Genomic DNA, 21393 nt, shown 5'->3' with positions numbered 1-21393 from the left:
GTAAAAATTGATTTACTCTTAAGAAAAAAATTTACATAGTATTAATATGACAGTAAAACATGTTTGTTCACATTTCGAATGCGTTTAAAAAGAGAAAGCGTAAAAAAGAGAGAATTTTCCCGTGGTCTGGGGTGAGCCAGACTCAGCTCAGGGAGGAAGCCCTTCCTGAAAAGGCTGCAACCTAGGCTGTCACTTTTTCTTCATTCAGCCCAGCGTCTGATCATATCTTCTGTCACTCAGGGCTTGAAGTGGGGAGGGCTTAAACATTATCCAATCAGGGACTCTGGGCTGGAAACTGTCCAATCAGGCATGCAGCTGGAGCGGACAGGGCGGTTTCTGGGATGTGGCGGGGCTTTTGTCTCTTGCTGCTGCTGGAGCCCTGGGTCTCGTCTTCACTGGTCTTTGTTCTCTGCTCCTGGAGATCCATCCTCTGAGGCCCCGTGACCTGCGGTATGGGGAGATCCACAGCTAAGACTCCAGGACCCCCTGGCAGCCGAGAAATGGTGAGAGTGCCGGTCCCACATCCCGAGAGCGGGGAAGGGGCTGGCTGGAACCGGTGGGAAGTGGCTGTGGCGGACTCAGGTCTCACCGCAGTCAGCGCCACAATGTGTACCCCTAGTTAACTCCTTGCCCTCCTCAGCCTCAGTCCCCTTTAGCCATAAGATGGAGGCTGTGCTAACAACTGGCCCTGGGCGTTCTGTCTCTTCTCTGCACAGTGACTATATCCTGGCCTGGAGCCCGCTTTGGGCAGCTCTGCACCCGCAGCACCTCGTCCCGGTCAGATTGTGCAGGGACCACAGGAGGGTCATCAGGGAGAATCCTGACTCGGGGTGCGGGTTCAGGAATGCCAAGAGCTATGGTCCATGAGGTTCCCAGTTCCTGTTTTCTCCTGTTAAAAATTTATGAAAGTCGCCGCAGAAATATTAAAGAATTTAATCAAAGAGCGATTCTAAAATTGTAGAGCACTCAGCTATGGGTTGTAATTTATGGTCTATTGAAGGGGTTTGACTGAAAAAGTTTTATAAGGTGAATAATGGTGAAAACCAAATTCAATAATTGGGTACAGTTACGTAGTTTCTTAATTTGTACCATGAAGATGGAAATTTTTGGCTACGCAATCTAAAGTTAATTGGCAGTTTATAGTTTGTTAAGCCTGAATTTTTCCCCCAATGTAGTAATTTACAAAAAATTCCCTTGAATTGGATTTTTTTTTTTTTTTTTTTGAAATCTGTGCCTTTAATAGAAGAGCCGCTACTTGAGGGGGATGAAGCGGGAGGAGTGGGTGGCCCCAATATCCGGCCCGCGGTGTTTCACAGGCTCGTAGTTGATGGAGAACTCGCCCAGATAGTGGCCGATCATCTCTGGCTTGATTTCCACCTGGTTGAAGGTCTTGCCATTGTAAACGCCCACCATGCTGCCCACCAACTCGGGCAGGATAATCAAGTCGCGCAGGTGCGTTTTCACTTCCGGCTTCTCCTTGGGTGGTGCCTCCTTCTTGGCCTTGCGCAGGCGCTTCAGCAACTAGTGCTGCTTCCGCCGCAGGCCCGGGTTCAGCCGCGCCGCTGGCGCGCACTGTTAGCTGCATCAACTTCTCATAGGACGTGTCCAGCAGCTGATCCAGGTCCATGCAGCAGTAAGCGAACTTGTGGAAGGTCCGTTTTTTCTTCTGCTCTACTTCTGCCATCTTGCCGGATCCTCAGAGAAGACCGTTCTTGTCGGCATCTGTGCAGTTATCGTCTTTTTTTTTTGAGACGGAGTCTCACTCTGTCGCCCAGGCCGAAGTTCAATGGCGCCATCTCGGCTCCCTGCAGTCTCCGTCTCCCGGGTTTAAGCGATTCTCTTGCCTCAGCCTCTCAAGTAACTAAGATTGCAGGCATACGCCACCACTCTCGTCTAATTTTGTGTTTTTAATAGAAACGGGGTTTCACCATGTTGGTCAGGCTGGTCTCAAACTCCTGACCTCAGGTGATTTACCTACCTCGGCCTCCCAAAGTGCTGGGATTACTGGTGTAAGCTACCATGCCTAGTTAAATTAGATTTTTTTAAAGTTGAAATTAGGTACTAGAGCCTCCTCAGCCTAATTGCCAGCCACTTAATTTTTTCATACCCCACAGGGATTTGCTGTTTCCTGGCATTTTTCACATGTGTCCCAAGCAGGACCTCAAGTCTGTCTCTACCCTGTATTTCTCTAGCTTGACTCTGCCTTGCAGTAAAATACTTAATTTCCAGTTCCTTTTTACATTCCCATTCACCAATTTCCTCTCCCTAATTCACATTATCAAACGCTTTGTCCTTTAGTGTACATTCCCCCCCGCCCCCGCCACCACCCCAGACGGAGTTTCGCTCTTGTTACTCAGGCTGGAGTGCAATGGCATGATCTCAACTCACCGCAACCTCCGCCTCCTGGGTTCAGGCAATTCTCCCGCCTCAGCCTCCTGAGTAGCTGGGATTACAGGCACGCGCCACCATGCCCAGCTAATTTTTTGCATTTTTTTTTTTTTAGTAGAGACGGGGTTTCACCATGTTGACCAGGATGGTCTCTGTCTCTTGACGTCATGATCCACCCGCCTCGGCCTCCCAAAGTGCTGGGATTACAGACGTGAGCCACCGCGCCCGGCCTAGTGTACATTTTGATACCTATTTTAATTAATCATTTTTTAACAAAGCATTGGATGGCACATTTAAAAAGATTGGTTTTCTGTTTGTAAATATATATATATTTACAAACAAATATATATATTTCTATTTTCCCTAGACACAGCTATCTTATCAGAATGTTTTTGAGTCAAGGTTTCCCTTTGGAAAATTTATAGGGAGATGTGTCCTTAGCCACTCATCAGTTTTTTCTTGGACCTGGGATTCAGTACTGTCTGGGGAAAAACCAAGATTCTTCTCATGGCTTTGCTAGAGTTTCTATGAATATCAGCTCCTGGGTCATTTTCTCATATGAGACAACCCGAGGTATGTATGAAGTGTAGCCTCTCAAGAGAGCAGGTGAATGCCCTGGGACTGAGAGGCATCTCCTGGTGCGCTGTTTTTTTTTAAAGCTAACCCCTTGAGATATTAGTATTGTCTTTAACCAACCAAGCTTCCGTTTCTTGGAGACACGTTGCTGGTCAATCAGATGGTGGTATTGAGGGGGAAACCAAAATAAATTTTGCCCCTGGATTTTCTTAGGGGACAGAAAAATAGTGAAAGAAAAATAGTAAAAAAAAATTTGTAAAATAAGTAAATAAATAAAATACCACTCCAAAAACACAGGAAAACAGCAACAACAACAAAAAAAACTAACCCTAGCGAGATGGTGCAGGAACTTGCAAAGTAAAAGGTATCTGGGGCACTCACTGGGCTCACTGGGGCATAATTCAGAGTCCTGAGAAAGTTATTATTGAGCACTTAAGTGAACAAGATGGGGTGGGAGAATCTTTCAAGTAATTGAATGGCCTGACTTGACACAAGACAGACATACAGTTACCTTGAAATGATTTGTTCTCTTATTTTGACCTCAGGGTTTTTTTTTTGATGTTGTTTTAGACCGTGTTTTCCTCTCTCTCCCAGGTTGGAGTGCAGTGGTGCAATCTCGGCTCACTGCAACCTCTGTGTCCCGAGTTCAAGTGATTCTCATGCCTCAGCCTCCCCAGTAGCTGGAACAACAGGTGCCCACTACCACACAGGGCTACTTTTTGTATTTTTAGAAGAGATGGGGGTTCACCAGGCTGTTTGAGGCTCAAAATTCTGGCCTCAAGTACCAGAATTTCCTCTGTCACCCAGGTTGGAGTGCAGTAGCCTCCACAGTGCTGGGATTACAAGTGTGAGCCTTTGCCCAGCTGACCTCAGTTTTTAACTGTAAATTGTGTTTTATTATTAGGGCTTGAAAGGTAAGAAAATATTTATAAAGGACATAAAAAAGATGAATTTCAAAAAATAATATCTAATCATATATTTTATTTGTTGAAAATTCTCATTCACCTTTTTATGTCTCAAGAGTGAATTTAGGAGTTTTCTCAGGTATTTCTTTTTATGGCTGAGTGATTTCAAACAGATTTCTACCTGGCTTTTAGAGTGTTAGCTACTGAGGAAAAAAATAAGAAAAATTTTTCTTTCATTTTGGCTGTAGAGAATTAATATATTTCCACAAGAAAATGTGGTAGATAATTGGTGAGTTACATAGATTTGTGGAAACAGTTTCTTTTTTTGCAGGATAAATTTGCAAAAGTAAATATCTTTGTTCTATATCCTGTTATTTCAATTTCTGAGTTAAATGCCAAATTTCATGTAATGAAACTTGGTACCTCCTAGAAGTGTTCCCATATAACTAATTGTGTATCACACGATTTTTAATACAAAAAACAAAATAATGCTTTATTGTCCAAAAGAAATAAATACATTTGCTTCTCTTACTGAGGTACAAAATGTAAGTACCTTAAAATTCTCTTCTCTTACATGAACACTGTTCTTGAGTCATTTTGCTGAATTTTTCAAACACTTTGTTTCAAAAACTAAGTGAATGATTCTGACATGAAAATTAAATCTTGAGCCCAGTGACTCCAAGCTAAGGTTAATTTTCAGCCAGCTAAGGGATGTTATTAAAAACCCAGTTAGTTACTTCCGGAAAGCCTCCCCTGCAGATGTCCCAGCCTGCTCACCCCAGCCATGGAAGAAGCCTCTATACTGGGAGAAGCTACAGAGTCCTGGAAAGCTGGGGCCCCACAGGCAGATGCAGTTAAGTTTAAGATAGAAGGGGATTGGGAGTGTCTTATGAAGACAAAATTGTTACAGTTTTGAGGCAGCTTCTAGAGGTTTTAAAGTAAACCAGTTAGATATACCTAAAAGAAATTTGAATTTCAAAGGAGTATTGCAACAGGAGGAAGTACCAACTATAAGATCTTTAAGAATTGCAAAGATTAGGCAGAAGATGGCTTGGTTTCCTAGGAAAAAGCAAGCAAGATTAGAAAGAAGTGAGGGGAATGTTTAAATGAAGGGTGAAATAATCGGATTTTAGATCAGAGTGTTTTACCCTGAAGTCAGCATATTCTTAGGAGGGACATAAAATGGAGTTGTATGGTGGCTCAGACTGAGTAGCTCAGAGTTCCGGAGGCATTGGGATGAACATAAACTTAAGTGAAGTTTCATTAAAAAGTATTTTATGTTGATCACTGAAGACAAATGCAGCTGATTTTTTAGTGAGAAAAAGAAGAAAAATACGCAGAGTGTTTTTCTGGCTGTGTAATAGGTAAGAAAAGAGAGCACCATCCAAGTCATAATTAGAAGGGTGTTTCTTTTTATAGTGTTTTTGGAGACCACAGAGGATAGATAATTTTTTAATCACAGCTATTTATTATCTATGTGCTTCATCTCTTCCCACCTCTTTTCTTAGTTCTGTACTTTTCTTCCATTTGACTTTTGGGGATTGTATGTTTTATATAAAGCCAGTACATATAACTACAGTGTTCTGCTGATTTCTGTGAGTAGCTCTATCAGATAATTGAATTTCTTTTTTTTTTTTTTTTCTTTTTTTGAGACGGAGTTTTGCTCTTGTTACCCAGACTGGAGTGCAATGGTGTGATCTCGGCTCACCGCAACCTCCGCCTTCTGGGTTCAAGCAATTCTCCTGCCTCAGCCTCCCAAGTAGCGGGGACTACAGGCGCACACCACCATGCCCGGCTAATTTTTGTATTTTTAGTAGAGACAACAAGGGTTTCACCTTGTTGACCAGGATGGTCTTGATCTCTTGACCTCGTGATCCACCCACCTTGTCCTCCCAAAGTGCTGGGATTATAGGCGTGAGCCACTGCGCCCAGCCCAGATAATTGAATTTCATAAAAGTTAAGGGAGTCCCCAATTTTTAAACGGTAGCTCAGAAGCATAGACGGGCCTATGGAGTTTGTGACTTGCATCTGCAGTGAGGAAAATGTTGTGGGACTGAGCCCTGAATCAGGATCTGTGCTGACTCTGGGTGGTGTCAGAATTCAAGTTTTAGACAGTAAGTTAGTGTTAGAGAATTGCTGGTGCTCATCAAACTCTGCAGATTTGGTGCCAAAAGAAAGATGTCAGACTCCTGGCATGGAATAAAACTCTGGGTGTCTGGGAATGGGAAGCTCTACTCTACACAGGCTGTCACACTCAGGCTGGATGGAGTGCAGTGGCACAAACTCACTGCAACCTCCACTCACTGCAACCTCCGCCTCCCAGGTTCAAGCGATTCTTCTGCCTCAGCCTCCTGAGTAGCTGGGACTACAAGTACATACCACCACATGCTGCTAACTTTTTGTATTTTTAGTAGAGACAGGGTTTCACTGTGTTAGCCAGGATTGTCTCAATCTCCTGATCTTGTGATTCACCTGCTTCGGTTTTCCAAAGTGCTGGGATTACAGGCATGAGCCACTGCACCCGGCCTCAAAGTTTCCCATGTTCTTTGATTTCAGGTCTCCTCTCAGGGTGACAGAGGACTGAAAACTTAAAGGAGCTCTGAGGACAAACCCCTTTTTGCCAAAGTTGCCAACACAGGATTTTCACATGCTCACAAACACACCAACTAGACATAATGTGTTCACACCCCTCTCAGGACAAGGCACTACACTCAGGAATTTTGCCACAGCATTTTTGATCCCAGTGTTTTTTTTTGGCCATACACCTACAAAAGTGTCTACAAGTCTCCTGGCATATCCCTGTATCCAGACACTGAACCTCCAGTAGCAACCTGTTTTCTCCACCAGCCTAGGGTTCTGGAGTACCAGTTCATAATCTCATCTGCCTGCATGGACACAGAAATAAATCAGAGTACAGCCCCACCTGGGCCACTATCTGTAGCACGAACCAGTCCTTCCATCTGCATTATACTCTCTCCAACCCAGGGATTTTTTTTTTTTCTTTTAACTTTTATTTTGGGTTGGTTCAGGGGTACACATGCAGGTTTGGTATACAGCTAAAATTGTGTCATGGGGGTTTGGTGTGCAGATTATTTTGTCACTGCAGAACTAATCATAGCACCAAAAATTACTTTTTCTGACCCTCTTAGACCTCCTACCCTCCACCCTCAACTAGGCCTCAGTGTCTTTTGTTCCCCTCTGTGTTCATGTGTTCTTATTATTTTGGTCTTACTTATAAATAATAACTTGCATTTGGTTTTCTGTTTCTGTATCAGTTTTCTAAGAATAATGATCTCCAGCTTCATGTTGCTGCAAAGGACACAATCTTTTTGTTTGTTTGTTTTTATGGCCACAGAGTATTTGATGTTGTTTTTGAAGCATATTTTTTGTTTGTTTTGAAAGAGTCTTGCTCTGTCACGCAGGCTAGAGTGCAGTGGCACAATCTTGGCTCACTATAATCTCCACCTCTCAGTTCAAGTCATTCTCTTTTCGCAGCCTCCAGAGTAGCTGGGATTTTTTATTTTTAGTATAGACAAGGTTTTGCCATGTTGGCCATGGTGGTCTTGAATGCCTGACTTCAGATGATCCGCAGCATCGGCCTCCCGAAGTGCTGAAATTACAGGGGTGAGCCATGCACCTGGCCCATAATTTGTTTTTATTAAGTCTTTTTTTTTTTTTTTTTTTGAGACGGAGTTTCGCTCTTGTTACCCAGGCTGGAGTGCAATGGCGCGATCTCGGCTTACCACAACCTCCGCCTCCTGAGTTCAGACAATTCTCCTGCCTCAGCCTTCTGAGTAGCTGTGACTACAGGTACGCGCCACCATGCCCAGCTAATTTTTTGTATTTTTAGTAGAGACAGGGTTTCACCATGTTGACCAGGATGGTCTCGATCTCTTGACCTCGTGATCCACCCGCCTCGACCTCCCGAAGTGCTGGGATTACAGGCGTGAGCCACCGCACCTGGCCAAATCTTTTTTTTTTTTTTAATTTTTTGGAGAGAGGCTATCACTCTATCCCTAGTTGGAGTGCAGTGGTGTGATCTTGGCTTACCGAAAGCTCAACCTCTCAAGCTCAAGCGATTCTGCCTAAGCTTTCCAAGAAGCTAAGACTAAAGACTAGTGTCACCATGCCTAGCTAATTTTTCTGTTTGTATTTTTTTTTGCAATGGGATTTTGCCATGCTGTTCAGGCTGGTCTCAAACCCCTGAGCTCAGGCATTTCACCTGGCTCAGTCCCCAAAGTGCTGGATTACAGGCATGTGCCGTCATACTCAACCATACCATATTTTCTTTATCCAGTCTACCATTGATAGGCATTTAGGTTGATTCCATGTCTTTGCTATTGTGAATAGTGCTGCAGTGAACTTGATTGTGCACGTGCCTTTATAATAGAATAATTTATATATTTTTAGGTATATATCCAATTATGAGGTTACTGGGTCAAATGATAATTATCTTTTTAGTTGAGTGAGGAATCACCACACTACCTTTCTTTCTTTCTTTCTTTCTTTTTTTTTTTTTTGAGGACACGTTCCATGTTTTGTTTACATTTTAAGACTAACTTTAATTTCAAAATCACATATCCTTATACCTATTTCCTTTTTGTTGACTTCACTTAAACTTAAATGCATGGTTTATTAAACAAAGACTGTAAACAAATATTTACCATGTCTGCTACATGTACCACACAAGACCAGCTTTTAGCACAAATTCATTAACTCCCCCCAACATTTTTTATTATAAATACAGGTATCAAAACAATCCTGAACATATTTTTGATACTACTAGTAGTCAGCAGCCACACCGCTTCAAAAATTAACACATTTGTGACAATATTCATTGTACCCGCTACTTTTTAAACAATTTCAACTGCAGCTCTTTCACTAAGCAAGATGGATAAAGCATGCCATTTCTGTTTTATTTCTTGAGATTTCTATTTTTTAGAAACACACATGCTTCCACTGCCATCTGACACTTCTCCACACGCTTTCATCTTGTAAACCTGAATTCTATTTCAAGTACTCCAGGTTTATGTTTAAATGACAGTGCCTTAACAAGAGAAAAAAAATTATGCTGCATTTTTCCTCCTGTTACCTGAAAACATAATGGGTGTACATATATTAAATATATTCTTACTAATGTCCAGGTCATGTTTACCAGCTGAAATTCTTTTACTTAATGTATGGGTATTTTGCATTGTGATATTTAATCAAGACATTAACATGGGTAGAAGGTTGTTTGTTGATTTAAGACAAATTTGAGATCCACTAAAATTAATTGCTGTGTTTGTCCTTCTGGTGGCTCTGGAAGCTTCATATTTTCCTTGGACATCATTAGACCTCTTAGCTCTTGAAGTACAACTTTAATGCTATATGAATTTTGCCACTTTGCTAACACTGGTATGCTCCCAGTATCCATCCTCCCACTGGAATTATTTACTCCATTCATATTAATTTATGTTACAAATCTAACTGATGGAGGAGCTTCTGGGTATTTAGGTCCACATTCTACTTTCAGGCTATATATTCTGCTTTCATAGTTTGTCTATGGAGACCACCATCTTCTCCTGTAGCCCGAAGCAGCCGCCTGCGCTCGCTTGCACGCACGAGCCGTCACGCCACCACATTGTGCTTTTCACAGTGGTTGAATTAATTTACACTCCCAACAGCAGTGTATAAGCACTCCCTTCCCTCTGTAACCTTGCCAGCATATGCTAGTTTTTGACTTTTTAGTAATAGCCATTCTCACCGGTATGAGATTGTTTCTTGTGGTTTTCTTTTGAATTGCTCTAATGATTAGTGATGAGCATTTAAAAAAATATGTTAGCCACAGGGTAAACATCTTTTTAATGTTTTTTGTCTTCTTTTAAGTGAGTTTTTTTTTTTCTTGTAAACTTGTTATAGTTCCTTATGGATTCTGGATATTAGACCTTTTTCCGAAGTATAGTTTGCAAATATTTTCTGTTATTCTGTAGGTTGTCTCTTTTTTTTTTGATATGGAGTTTCGCTCTTGTTACCCAGGCTGCAGTGCAATGGCGCGATCTCAGCTCACCGCAACCTCCGCCTCCTGGCTTCAGGCAATTAATTCTCCTCCCTCAGCCTCGTAAGTAGCTGGGACCACAGGCACGCGCCACCATTCCCAGCTAATTTGAGTAGCTGGGACTACAGGCACGCGCCACCATGCCCAGCTAATTTTTTGTATTTTTAGTAGAGACGGGGTTTTACCAGTTGACCAGGGTGGTCTCGATCTCTTGACCTCATGATCCACCCACCTCGGCCTCTCGAAGTGCTGGGATTACAGGCGTGAGCCACTGCACCAGGCCCTTGTAGATTGTCTCTAGACTGTGTTGATAGTTTGCTTTGCTGTGAAGATCTTTAGTTTAATTAGATCCCATTTGTCAATTTTTGCTTTTGTTGCAATTGCTTTTGATGTCTTCATCATGAAATCTTTGCCAGTTTCTATGTCTAGAATGGTATTTCTTACCTTCCAGGTTAAAAAAAAAATTTTTTTTTTAATTTTAAGATTAACATTTAAGCCTTTACCTTGAGTTGATTTTTTACATGATGTTACAAAATGGTCCAGTTTCAATCTTCTACATAGTACCAGCTAGTTATTCTAGCACCATTTATTAAATAGAAAATTCTTCCCACATACCTATTGCCACCTTTGTTGAAGATCAGTTGTTGTAGGTCTGTGGCATTATTTCTGGGCTCCCTATTCTGTTACATTGTCCTATGAGTTTTTTTTTTTATGCCAGTACCATGTTGCTTTGTTACTGTAGCCCTGCTGTGTAGTTTGAAGTCAGATACTGTAATGCCTCCGACTTTGTTGTTTTTGCTTATGACTGCCTTGGCTATTTGGGTTTCTTTTTTTTTTTTTTTTTTTTTTTTTTTAATTTCATGTGAATTTTAAAATAGTTCTGTTTAAAAATATTTTTGGGATTTGACTAAATTAGCATTACATGTAAATTTATTTAAGCAGTATGATCATTTTTATGATCGTGATCTTTTTTATTCATGAGCATAAAGTGGTTTTTCATTTGTATCATCTCTAGCTTTTAAAGAAGCTTAAAGGCTTAAAGGCATTGTTTTGTAATTCTTGTCATAGATCTTTCACCTTTCTGATTATCTGTATTTCTAGATATTTTGTTATTTTCTGTGGCAGTCATGAATGAGATTGTGTTTTTGATTTGGATTTGGCCTAGATATTCTTGATGGATAGGGTTGCTACTAATTTTTGTACATTTATTTTGTATCCTGAGACTGTACTGAAGTTGTCAGTTTAAAGAACTTTTCTCCCATGAGTATATGGGTTTCCTGATGTAGAATTATATTGTTTGCAAATAGGGATAGTTTCACTTCCTCTCTTATTGTTTGAATGCCTTTTATTTGTATATTTTGGATAATTGCTCTGGCTAGACTTCCAATTTTATGCTGAGTAGTAGTGTTGAGAGAAGTCATCATTGTGTTGTGCCAGCTTTCAAGAAGGAACGCTTCCAGGTTCTGTCTATTCAGTATGTTTTCTGTGGGTTTGTCATAGATAACTTACTATTTTGACTTATGTACCTTCAATGCCTACTTTGGTGAGGGTTTTTAACATAAAAATTGTTAAGTTTTATTGAAAGCTTTTTGTATATCTATTGAGATAATCTTGTGGTTTCTGTCTAATTCTGTTTATGTGATGAATCACATTTATTTATATGTGTGTGTCGAACAAACCTTATATTCCCAAAATAAATTGTAGTTGATCATAGTGGGTTAGCTTTTTGATAACGCTGCTGGATTTGCTTTGCCTGTAGTTTGTTGAAGATTTCTTTTTTTTCTTTTTCTTTTTCTTTTTTTTTTTGAGATGGAGTCTTGCTGTGTTACCCAGGCTGGAGTGCAGTGGTGCGATGTTGGCTCACTGTAACCTCTGCCTCCCAGTTCAAGCGATTCTCCTGCCAAGTAGCTGGGATTACAGGCGTGTGCCACCATGCCCAGCTAATTTTTTTGTTTTGTTTCGGTGGAGACAAGGTTTCATTATGTTGGCCAGGCTGGTCTTGAACTCCTGACCTCAGGTAGTCCACCCACCTTGGCTTTTCAAAGTTCTGAAATTACAGGCATGAGCCACTGTGCTTGGCCATTTGTTAAAGATTTTTGCATCAATGTTCATCAAGGATATTGGGCTGAAGTTTCCTTTTTTGGTTTTATCTATGTTAGGTGTTGGTGTTGGAATGATGCTGTTCTTACATGATGAGTTGGAGAGGAGTTTCTTCTTTTTAATCTTTTGATTTTTTTTATTTTTAAAAACGTTTTATTTTGCTACATTAAAAATGTTAGTGAGTTATTTCTGTAAGTTCTCAGTAATAATTTTATTTCCACTCTAGAATTTTCTAAAGCAAAACTTAAGAACACTTTGCAATTTTAAAAAATATGACATGCACAAAATTAAGAGAAGTTTCTACACCTAGAAACAAGTCCCAGGAAAGAATGAAGTTTAATTTTCCTTTGAAAGTAATGTCTTTTTCTTTTTTGGTAATTAAAATGCCTCCAAGCCAGCATATTATTGATCTTCAATTTTACAATATTCAATGGCTAACAGGGCTTGATTCTTTGCCAGTAACATAGCTAACACTTACTGAGTGTTTACCAATGTACCAGACACAACTCCATGAGGTAAGTCCTATTATTATCTCCACTTTACAGGACAGGACAAAGGCTGACAAAGGTTACAGGGCCTAAGATCACAGAGCTTCCAAAGGTAAAACTAGGACTTGAGGCTGGGTGTGGTGGCTCACGCCTGTAATCCCAGAACTTTGGGAGGCCAAGGCAGGTGGATCACGAGGTCAAGAGATCGAGACCATCCTGGTCCACATGGTGAAACCCCGTCTCTATTAAAAATACAAAAAAATTAGCTGGGTATGGTGGCGCGTGCCTGTAATCCCAGCTACTCAGGAGGCTGAGGCAGGAGAATTGCCTGAACCCAGGAGAATTGCCTGAACCCAGGAGGCGGAGGTTGTGGTGAGCCGAGATCGCGCCATTGCACTCCAGCCTGAGTAACAAGAGCAAAACTCCGTCTCAAAAAAAAAAAACAAAAAACTAGGACTTGAACTTTGATTGATTGATTTCAAAGTCACTATGCTACAAATAGTATTGTTTGTATTACTTTGTTTGGACTACAATGTAGCATTCTATTCAAGTATTTATTTAGGAGATAAAAAGTTACTCTTCATCTGTTTTGTTTTGTTTTGTTTTGAGACGATGTTTTGCTCTTGTTGTCCAGGCGGGAGAGCAATGGTGTGATCTCAGCTCGCTGCAACATCCGCCTCCCAGGTTCAAGCCATTCTCCTGCCTCAGCCTCCTGAGTAGCTGGGATTACAGGCATGCGCCACCATACTAGACTAATTTTGTATTTTTAGTAGAGATGGGGTTTCTCCATGTTGGTCAGGCTGGTCTCGAACTCTTCACTTCAGGTTTTCTGCCCACCTTGGCCTCCCGAAGTGCTGGGATTATAGGCATGAGCCACCTCTCTCTGCCTCATCTGTTCATTCTTGATAAAAATAACATGTCTACCAATAGTTGCTATTTGAGTGTAACTGTAAAAATGATGAATGAGTATTCTAGAATCTTTTCAATGAACATTCAAACAGTTATCTTTGAAAAGACACATTATATGCTGGGCTCTCTTGGGAGCACAAACTATCAGAATAGTTAACTCAAAAGGTCTAAATTTAAATGTTTAAAAATCACTGTTGTGCCAACCCCTCTCATGCAGGGTGGAGAGAACAGTCAACAGGAAGCTAGTTAACACAGGATGGGTGGGGCTCCTCAACAGCAAAAGATCTGGCTAAGAATTTTCATCCCTGAGTGCAACAGCTTCTTTGCAGCTTTATAAGTGGTCTCTGGTTTGTTGTAAATCATGGCATTAGTACACATTAGTTTGAAGTTATCCTTTAGTTCTTCTATGGACTGGTAGTCATTGTTCTTGATCTTTTCTTTCATGGTACTAAAATCCATTGGGTGTTTAATGATCATGAAGTAGCCAGGAGCAATAAAATCAGTCACAGGAAATGAAAAGAAAGCACTTGGATCTTTTGTCTGCAGTTGTCTCATCAGTTGATTCAAAGCTTCTTAAAAGGGGTGTTGGCCGGGCGCGGTGGCTCACGCCTGTAATCCCAGCACTTTGGGAGGCCGAGGCGGGTGGATCACGAGGTCAAGAGATCGAGACCATCCTGGTCAACATGGTGAAACCCCATCTCTACTAAAAATACAAAAAATTAGCTGGGCATGGTGGCGCGTGCCTGTAGTCACAGCTACTCAGGAGGCTGAGGCAGGAGAATTGCCTGAACCCAGCAGGCGGAGGTTGCAGTGAGCTGAGATTGTGCCATTGCACTCCAGCCTGGGTAACAAGAGCGAAACTCTGTCTCAAAAAAAAAAAAAAAGTGGGGGGTGTCTATTTCTTGTTTGGCTAAAGAGCTTGTGAGAGGTTTCTCAGGGGGCAAGTCTAATTTCACAGGGGCATGACACTGGATGTCTTTCTCTGCGTCATTCTCCACACGGTCTCGATCTTGCTTCTTCTTATCCTCCTTAACTCTTCTCCGTTTTCTCCCCTTTTCTTCCCCTTGAAACTGCTTCTCTCCTTTCTTTCTCTTTTTCCGCTTTCTGTCCTTGTGTCTGTCATGATCGTTTTTATATCAGAAGAGGCTGGAGTCGTGCCCCGAGCTTTCCGTGGAGAGTTCGGTCACTTCGTTTCCTCCTACTTTGAGGACCAGCTTCAAAGGCTTCTCTACATACTCCTCGTAGAGGTGTTTGTCCGACTTGCGCTTCTTGTGCTTCTTGCCCAAGTCCGACCGGGCCCCGGTTCCCTCCCCCTCCTCAAGGCCCAGGCCATTAGGCACTGTTTCCGGTCCGGGCCAGGCGGGCGGAAGGCGGGAGCGGGGGCCCCCGAGGCCCCTCTCGAGAAGACGGCGCTCGCGAGACCCTGCGGGAGCCCGAGAGCTGGGGCGGAACGACGAGTGGCGCAGAGGCGGGGTTGAAATTGTTTTAGTAGAAATAATATCAGCTCCCATTTGTACATCTGGTAGAATTCCACTGTGAATCTGTCTGGTTCCGAGCTTCATTTGGCTGGTAGGCTATTTATTACTAATTCAATTTTTGATCTTTTTATTTATCTATTTAGGGCTTTGATTTTTTTTGTGTGTGTGTGATTACTCTTGGGAGGATATATTTGTTCAAGAATTTTAAAAAATTTCTTCTAGATTTTTTTGCTTATGTGCATAGGGGTGTTCATAGTAGACTTTAGTATATTTTTGCGGGGTCAGTGGTAATGTCTCTTTTCATTTCTAATTGTGTTTATTTGGATCTTCTTTATTAATGTAGCTAGTAGTCTTATTTTTTATAGGTTTAACACCTGGATTTCTTGATATTTTATAGTTTTTCATTTCTAAATCTCCTTCGGTTTATATCTGATTTTGGTTATTTCTTGTCTTTTTCTGCCTTAGGGGTTGATTTGCTTTTGCTGCTCTCAGTCTTATTTATGATGTCAGGTTGTTAAACAGATCTAATTTTTTAATGTGAAGATTTAATGCTATAAATTTTCTTTTAACACTGCCTTAGGTATAGTGCAGGGATTCTGTTGTGTTATTTTTTTGTTCTTACATGTTTCAGAAAACTTGATTTCTGCCTTACTTTTATTATTTAGCAAAAAGTTATTCAAGTGCAGGTTTAACTTTTATTTAATTGTATTCCAGTTGTTTTATTGACATTGAATTATATTTTTCTCAAGCTGTGGTCTGTGTGTGTGGTTGTATAACTCTGGATTTTTAGTTTCCTGAGAATGGTTTTATTTCTGACTGTGTGGTCAATTTTAAGAGTATGTGCCACGTGAAGATGAGAAGAATGTTTTAGACGAAGAGTTCTGTAGATGTTTATTAGGACTATTTCGTCAAGCGTTGAGTTCAGGTCCTAAATATCTTTGTTAATTTTGTTCTTCAATGATCTGTCCATTAGTGCCTGTGAGATGTTGTAGTCTCTGATTATTATTGTGTCAGAATCTAAGTCTCTTCATAGTTTTGTAAGAACCTGCTTTATTCATGCGAACCCATGGATTGTTTTTTTATAACAACTTACTCTCTTTGGCTTCTCCCCTCAAAAACGTTCTTTCAAGTAGTGCACACTGTGCAAAATCCAGATGTCCAAGAATTCAAGAACTTGTCCAGAGACATGGCTGTTGTAAGACAAAATACAAATTAGAAATGAGACTTTATTCTCATATGTGAAAATAAGGGATGATAACTTGCTAATTTAAAAAAAGTTTAGATTATATGTATATATTTATTCTGCTTTTTGAAATATAAGTAAATCATATTAACAATGAAACATTTTGTCATTCTTTTTGAGTCAGAATTGTCTTTATCTGGGACCTGAGATTCATTACTTTGTTTTTGCCTTGGTAAAATATTTTATTTTTTAATCTTTAGTCTTTAAAGTAGACACAAATTTCTTCAGAGTAAAGTACATTTCAAGAGCACAAAAAAAGTTGAGCACAAAGATAGGATTAAATTTAGCAATATAGAATAATAAAGACTAAATGATACCAGGTAAGTTTTTTTGGCAGAAACCTGATTATCCAGGGTGATTATTTGCAGGCTGATGTACTTACCCTGTAAAAGCCAGAAGAGTTCAGTGTATAAACTGAACAGTGGAATCTGTTGTGCTTGGGTTACTTCAGTACAGTAAGCATAGTTACGTGTAGTGTTTGTAGAAAACCTGCATTTATATAAATTAAACAGTATTTTCTACAATAGTATGGATAGAAGGCCGCAATATTTACTTTGAATACATTTTTTATTTTAATATTGTTATTCATACTTTAGAAATATAGTGTTAACTAAATTATAGTTCAGACAATTTATTTTTATTTTTTTTATTTTCAGTATCATTTAATTTAATACTTTGGGGACATTTCTTTTCCTTTAACAAAAAGAATAGAAAGATATTATATACTGCTCCTAGAAAATTAAGGGCTTTTCTATAAAATCCTATGAAATTTATTTATTCATTTACTTTTTTGAGACAGAGTTTCGCTCTTGTTACCCAGGCTGGAGTGCAATGGCGCTATCTCGGCTCCCCACAACCTCCGCCTCCTGGGTTCAGGCAATTCTCCTGCCTCAGCCTCCTGAGTAGCTGGGATTACAAGCACGCACCACCATGCCCAGCTAATTTTTTGTATGTTTAGTAGAGATGGGGTTTCACCATGTTGACCAGGATGGTCTCAATCTGTTGACCTTGTGATCCACCCGCCTCAGCCTCCCAAAGTGCTGGGATTACAGGCATGAGCCACACACCTGGCCCCAAAGTCTAATTTTTAAAAATGCAAAAGAAGCCAGACAATAGACTTAACAACCATGAAGCAAACCCATTTCCCTCTGCAGCAAGAATTTCCTATGCTTTCTAAATATCCCTTCAGAAAATTAAAAAATCTAAAATTCTAAAAATTCCTTCTCTAAATTAAAAGCAATTTGGAATACCAAGAAGAAGGTACAGAACAGGAACATGAGTGGATCGTCGTCGAATATATCTGTTTTTACTCCCTGGTGACTAAAATGAACTCCACAGGAGCAGGCGAGGAAGAAAACAACACAATCTCCTGATGTACAGCTGTCACAGACTCAGAGCAGTCTGCTGCTGTGACTCTCTCTGCCTGTGACCTGAGGGTCAGTTGCTTCATTAGATGCAATGGAAATAAAACTGACCAGGATCTGAAGAGAAATTTTAAAATGGAAGGTACACTCAACAGTTTTTACTTTTGATGAAGTCATATGGTTTCCACCATTGAGCAAACTGCAGTGCTTTTTTCCTCTGATCCTCAAAGCTTTCTCAGATGCCTTTCCTCCAAAGTCGTGGTTCTATATCCAACATCCCACCAATTATTTCCTTTCCAAAGCAATGAGAGAATCTGTGCTGATTTTCAATGACATCGGCAAACCCTCTGTGAAGGCCAAAATCCACAGAGAATAAGGTAACCCTCTGGGTACAGACTTTCTGATATCTTTTAAAGAGAGATCTATCAACTTCTTGTTCATGGACCGCTCTTCATCAGATTCTATTACGGCTTTCTTAAAATAGATGGCAGCCGTATCACCCACTGCCTTGGATACAGGAATACATTTTATAAACCATGTGATACTGTTTCTTCATCCTCATTTTAGTTTCTAAAAAGAAACAGTCTAATCCTTTATCTTCAAACATCTTTACCAATGATTTTCTGAACATCTGGATTTCCTCCCAGATGTCTTCATCCAGTAAAGTAGCAGCTCTGTGGTGCTGCAAAGGGACTATCAGGCAGTGCCCCTCAGTAAGAGATGGTACGTTGGGTAAACATAAATAAACCTTAACACCTATTAAAACAATAAGATGCTTGGGAAATTGAGAGCTGTCAAAACAATACAGACATTTTTTCCATTTGTGCAGCAAGACTCCAATGTTCAGCAATAGCTTTTTTCTGCTGATTCTCGTCCTCTTCACCAAGACATTCTCTCTCAGCTGCTTTGGAGACAAACATCTCATCCAGGGTATAATAGTCTAGATGTCATTCTCACGAAGAGCTTGTTTTGGATTTTCTGCTGTTCCCATCTTTTCATTTTTGACTAAATCATTTAGGCTTAGATTATCATCATCGTGAAAGTATCTGGCCCTTTCTTTTTCCTCATGGGTTGAAAGCATTTGTCTCTTACTTCTTCCTCCTTGTGATTTCAGAGCTTTTCTTGGTGTGTTCACAGGCCATGCTCTACCAGACTGATCTGTTTTGACAAGGGTTACTTCTTGCTGGTCTTCATTCTCTACCCCAGATTTTTTTTATATCTGTGTTACAGTTTCTTTGAATTTATTTGCCTTTTGAAGTAGAGCTTTAAGTGGTTCAGCGAATTCCACATTCCCCATCATCTCTGCTTTCATAATCTTGGCTCCCAACTTGTTCTTCTCATCAACACTCAGGATGTAAATGTACTCATGCTCTGGACTGCCAGCAAATGTAGACTTTGTATCCTGCAGATGTTTTTTGGAGGGTCATCTCTGAAGCCTTCATCTTGTGATTTTTGCCTCATATCTTCTGGAATGTGTTGGTATTCATTGGTACTGGTTTCCAGTGGCTTTTGATTTGACTGTTTCTTGTTTCCTCTTCCATCAGAGTGACTCCATGTTAATCTTTCTTCACTGTTCTCAGTGGGTTTTCTAAAACCACTATGCAAAGAACCCCGAGCTACCATGCTGAAAATGAACTATATGGTTCAGATTTTCTGCCCTTGCTGTGAAATGACAGTTCTTCATCATCAGAGGATCTCAAGAATGTAGCTCTCAAATTTCCAGAAGAAAACTCTTGATTTTGCCTTGGGTTAGATTATCTTCTATATGTTTCTAAAGATCCAGGTATCTTATCTTTTTCATCACCAATAAATTTATCATTATTGCTATTTTTTGCAGTATCTGTTGTAGCGTATCTATCCCTTGAACTGTTATCATATTTTACCAAGGCTGATTTTCTACTTTCTTGACTATTTTGTGCTTTATCTGAATATGTGGGTTTTCTCCTCTATTCTTGTCTATAATCTTTTTTTTTTTTTTTTGAGACGGAGTTTCGCTCTTGTTACCCGGGCTGGAGTGCAATGGCGCGATCTCGGCTCACCGCAACCTTCACCTCCTGGGTTCAGGCAGTTCTCCTGCTTCAGCCTCCTGAGTAGCTCTGATTACAGTCACGCACCACCATGCCCAGCTAATTTTTTGTATTTTTAGTAGAGATGGGGTTTCACCATGTTGACCAGGATGGTCTCGATCTCTTGACCTCGTGATCCACCCGCCTCGGCCTCCCAAAGTGCTGGGATTACAGGCTTGAGCCACCGTGCCCGGCCATCTATAATATTCTTTTATGGATACAGCTTTTTCAGCGTTTTCTAATTTCGAATGAAATATTTCCATTGACCCATATCTTTCGGCTACAATGTTCTCAAAGTTTCTAGTTTGTTTCTCAGCTTGTTCTTTCATTCTTAGATAAGACTTCCTTAGCCAACTTACTCCACCATCTTCTACCACTGAAACTTTAGTAATCAATGACACACTACAGTCTTTGGGTGGAAGACCTGTACCACCATCCTTCTAGTACAGATTCAATTCTCTTTCCTTCAGTTTGGACTGTTCAAGTGCTTGGGTTTTCTCTGACTCTATTTTACTTGTAGTTTCCTTTTCAGTTTTGAGTGATGAGGATGACACAGTTTTAACAGACATAAAATCAACAGTCATCCACTCATCCCTCTTGATAATTTTGGTGTCATCTTTTTCTGACTTTTCATCTTTCACTTTCCAGGCCTGTTCCTTTCCTTTTCAGGAGTCTGGGATGGAACAGCCTCAACCTACTCATCTTTAGAGCTTGATGAGCTATCAGGTGACTCACTGTTTTTTTTTTTCATATTTCTGTTTCTTGACCTTTTTTTCTTCTCTTTCTTTGCTTTTTTTTTTTTGAATGCTTTTTTTCTTCTTTTTCTTCACAGAGTGTTTCTGTGAGAATTGTTTGATTTACTCATTCACATCAGGTAGCATCCATGTGTCCTCCCTGAAGTCGCTTAAGTTCTTTATGCCTTTCTTCTTTTTCAAAATTGGCTTTAGCATGTGTTCCCGAAACAGGAAAATTTCATTTCAGATACAGCAGTAGCAATGACTGAGGCTGAGAGACATGATGACAGAATCCTTAAAAGCCACTGGGGACCTGGCGCAACACCTCGGCTCTGGCATTCTGGGTCTGTTCTTTCCGCTCTTCAATACTGTTCATACTTTCAAATTTACCACTAGCAGCTACCATATTTATTGCCATCATAAAATCAGTTCAGACAATTTTTTAAAATCTTACATACATTATGACTAGTACATAAAATTATTAATACCTATATAATTATATCTAATAATCAAAAATACCATTAAATTGTTACAGTAGATATTAATCTGACATGCTTATTTATTTATCCAATAGGAATAATGATAGGTAAGCATAGTTTTAGTGTCTTATATTTTGCCGAATTGGTAAGCTCCTATTACAGGACAAATAAAGACAGGTGATGTGGCTACCCAAAAACCATAATAGCTCTCTAGTTAGCTATGTTGCAAGCTCTAATATATTCTACTATATTAACACAGTCAAGTTTCAATTTTTTATAAAAAAGTACTGGTGGAAGTTGTCAGATATATTCCAATATAGATCCCACATTCAATGGTTAGGAAATAAGAGTGCAGCAGAGATGGAAGATAAATCTTTTAAAATTCTGCTGATAGCTGGGCAGGGTGGCTCATGCCTATAATCCCAGGACTTTGGGAGGCTAAGGTGGGTGTATCACCTGAGGTCAGGAGTTTGAGACCAGCCTGGACAACATGGTGAAACCCCATCTCAACTAAAAATACAAAATTAGCCGGGTGTGGTGCCATGTGCTTATAGTTCCAGCTATTTGGAAGGCTGTGATGGGAGAATCACTTAAACCCAGGAGTCATAGGTTGCAGTAAGCCAAGA

General features: G+C 40.3%; 1 protein-coding gene and 2 pseudogenes across 10 annotated transcripts in view; 1 reads left to right on the top strand and 2 right to left on the bottom strand.

The window, feature by feature from the left end:
• Positions 1-322: 322 nt before the first annotated feature.
• Positions 323-1684, bottom strand: LOC100385323 (small ribosomal subunit protein uS19 pseudogene; annotated as a pseudogene).
• Positions 352-21393, top strand: part of LOC100388796 (zinc finger protein 273) — a 72113-nt gene continuing 51071 nt past the window's right edge. For 5 of the 10 annotated variants that reach the window (XR_013530931.1, XM_078359833.1, XM_078359826.1 and 2 more), the window contains exon 1: positions 352-503. Coding sequence is in view for 5 of the 10 variants with exons in the window: in XM_078359833.1 (XP_078215959.1) it covers positions 453-503 (51 nt within the window). In the remaining 5 variants the exon portion in view is untranslated. Of the gene's footprint in view, positions 504-1523; positions 2962-14818; positions 14973-21393 lie in introns of those variants that run through there. The other 5 variants (XM_078359831.1, XM_078359829.1, XM_078359830.1 and 2 more) reach the window with 3 other exon arrangements.
• Positions 17637-20706, bottom strand: LOC100384956 (CWF19-like protein 2; annotated as a pseudogene).

Source organism: Callithrix jacchus, chromosome 22, assembly GCF_049354715.1.
Source record: "Callithrix jacchus isolate 240 chromosome 22, calJac240_pri, whole genome shotgun sequence".
NCBI lineage: Eukaryota > Metazoa > Chordata > Mammalia > Primates > Cebidae > Callithrix > Callithrix jacchus.
This window is presented reverse-complemented; position numbering and strand designations above follow the sequence as displayed.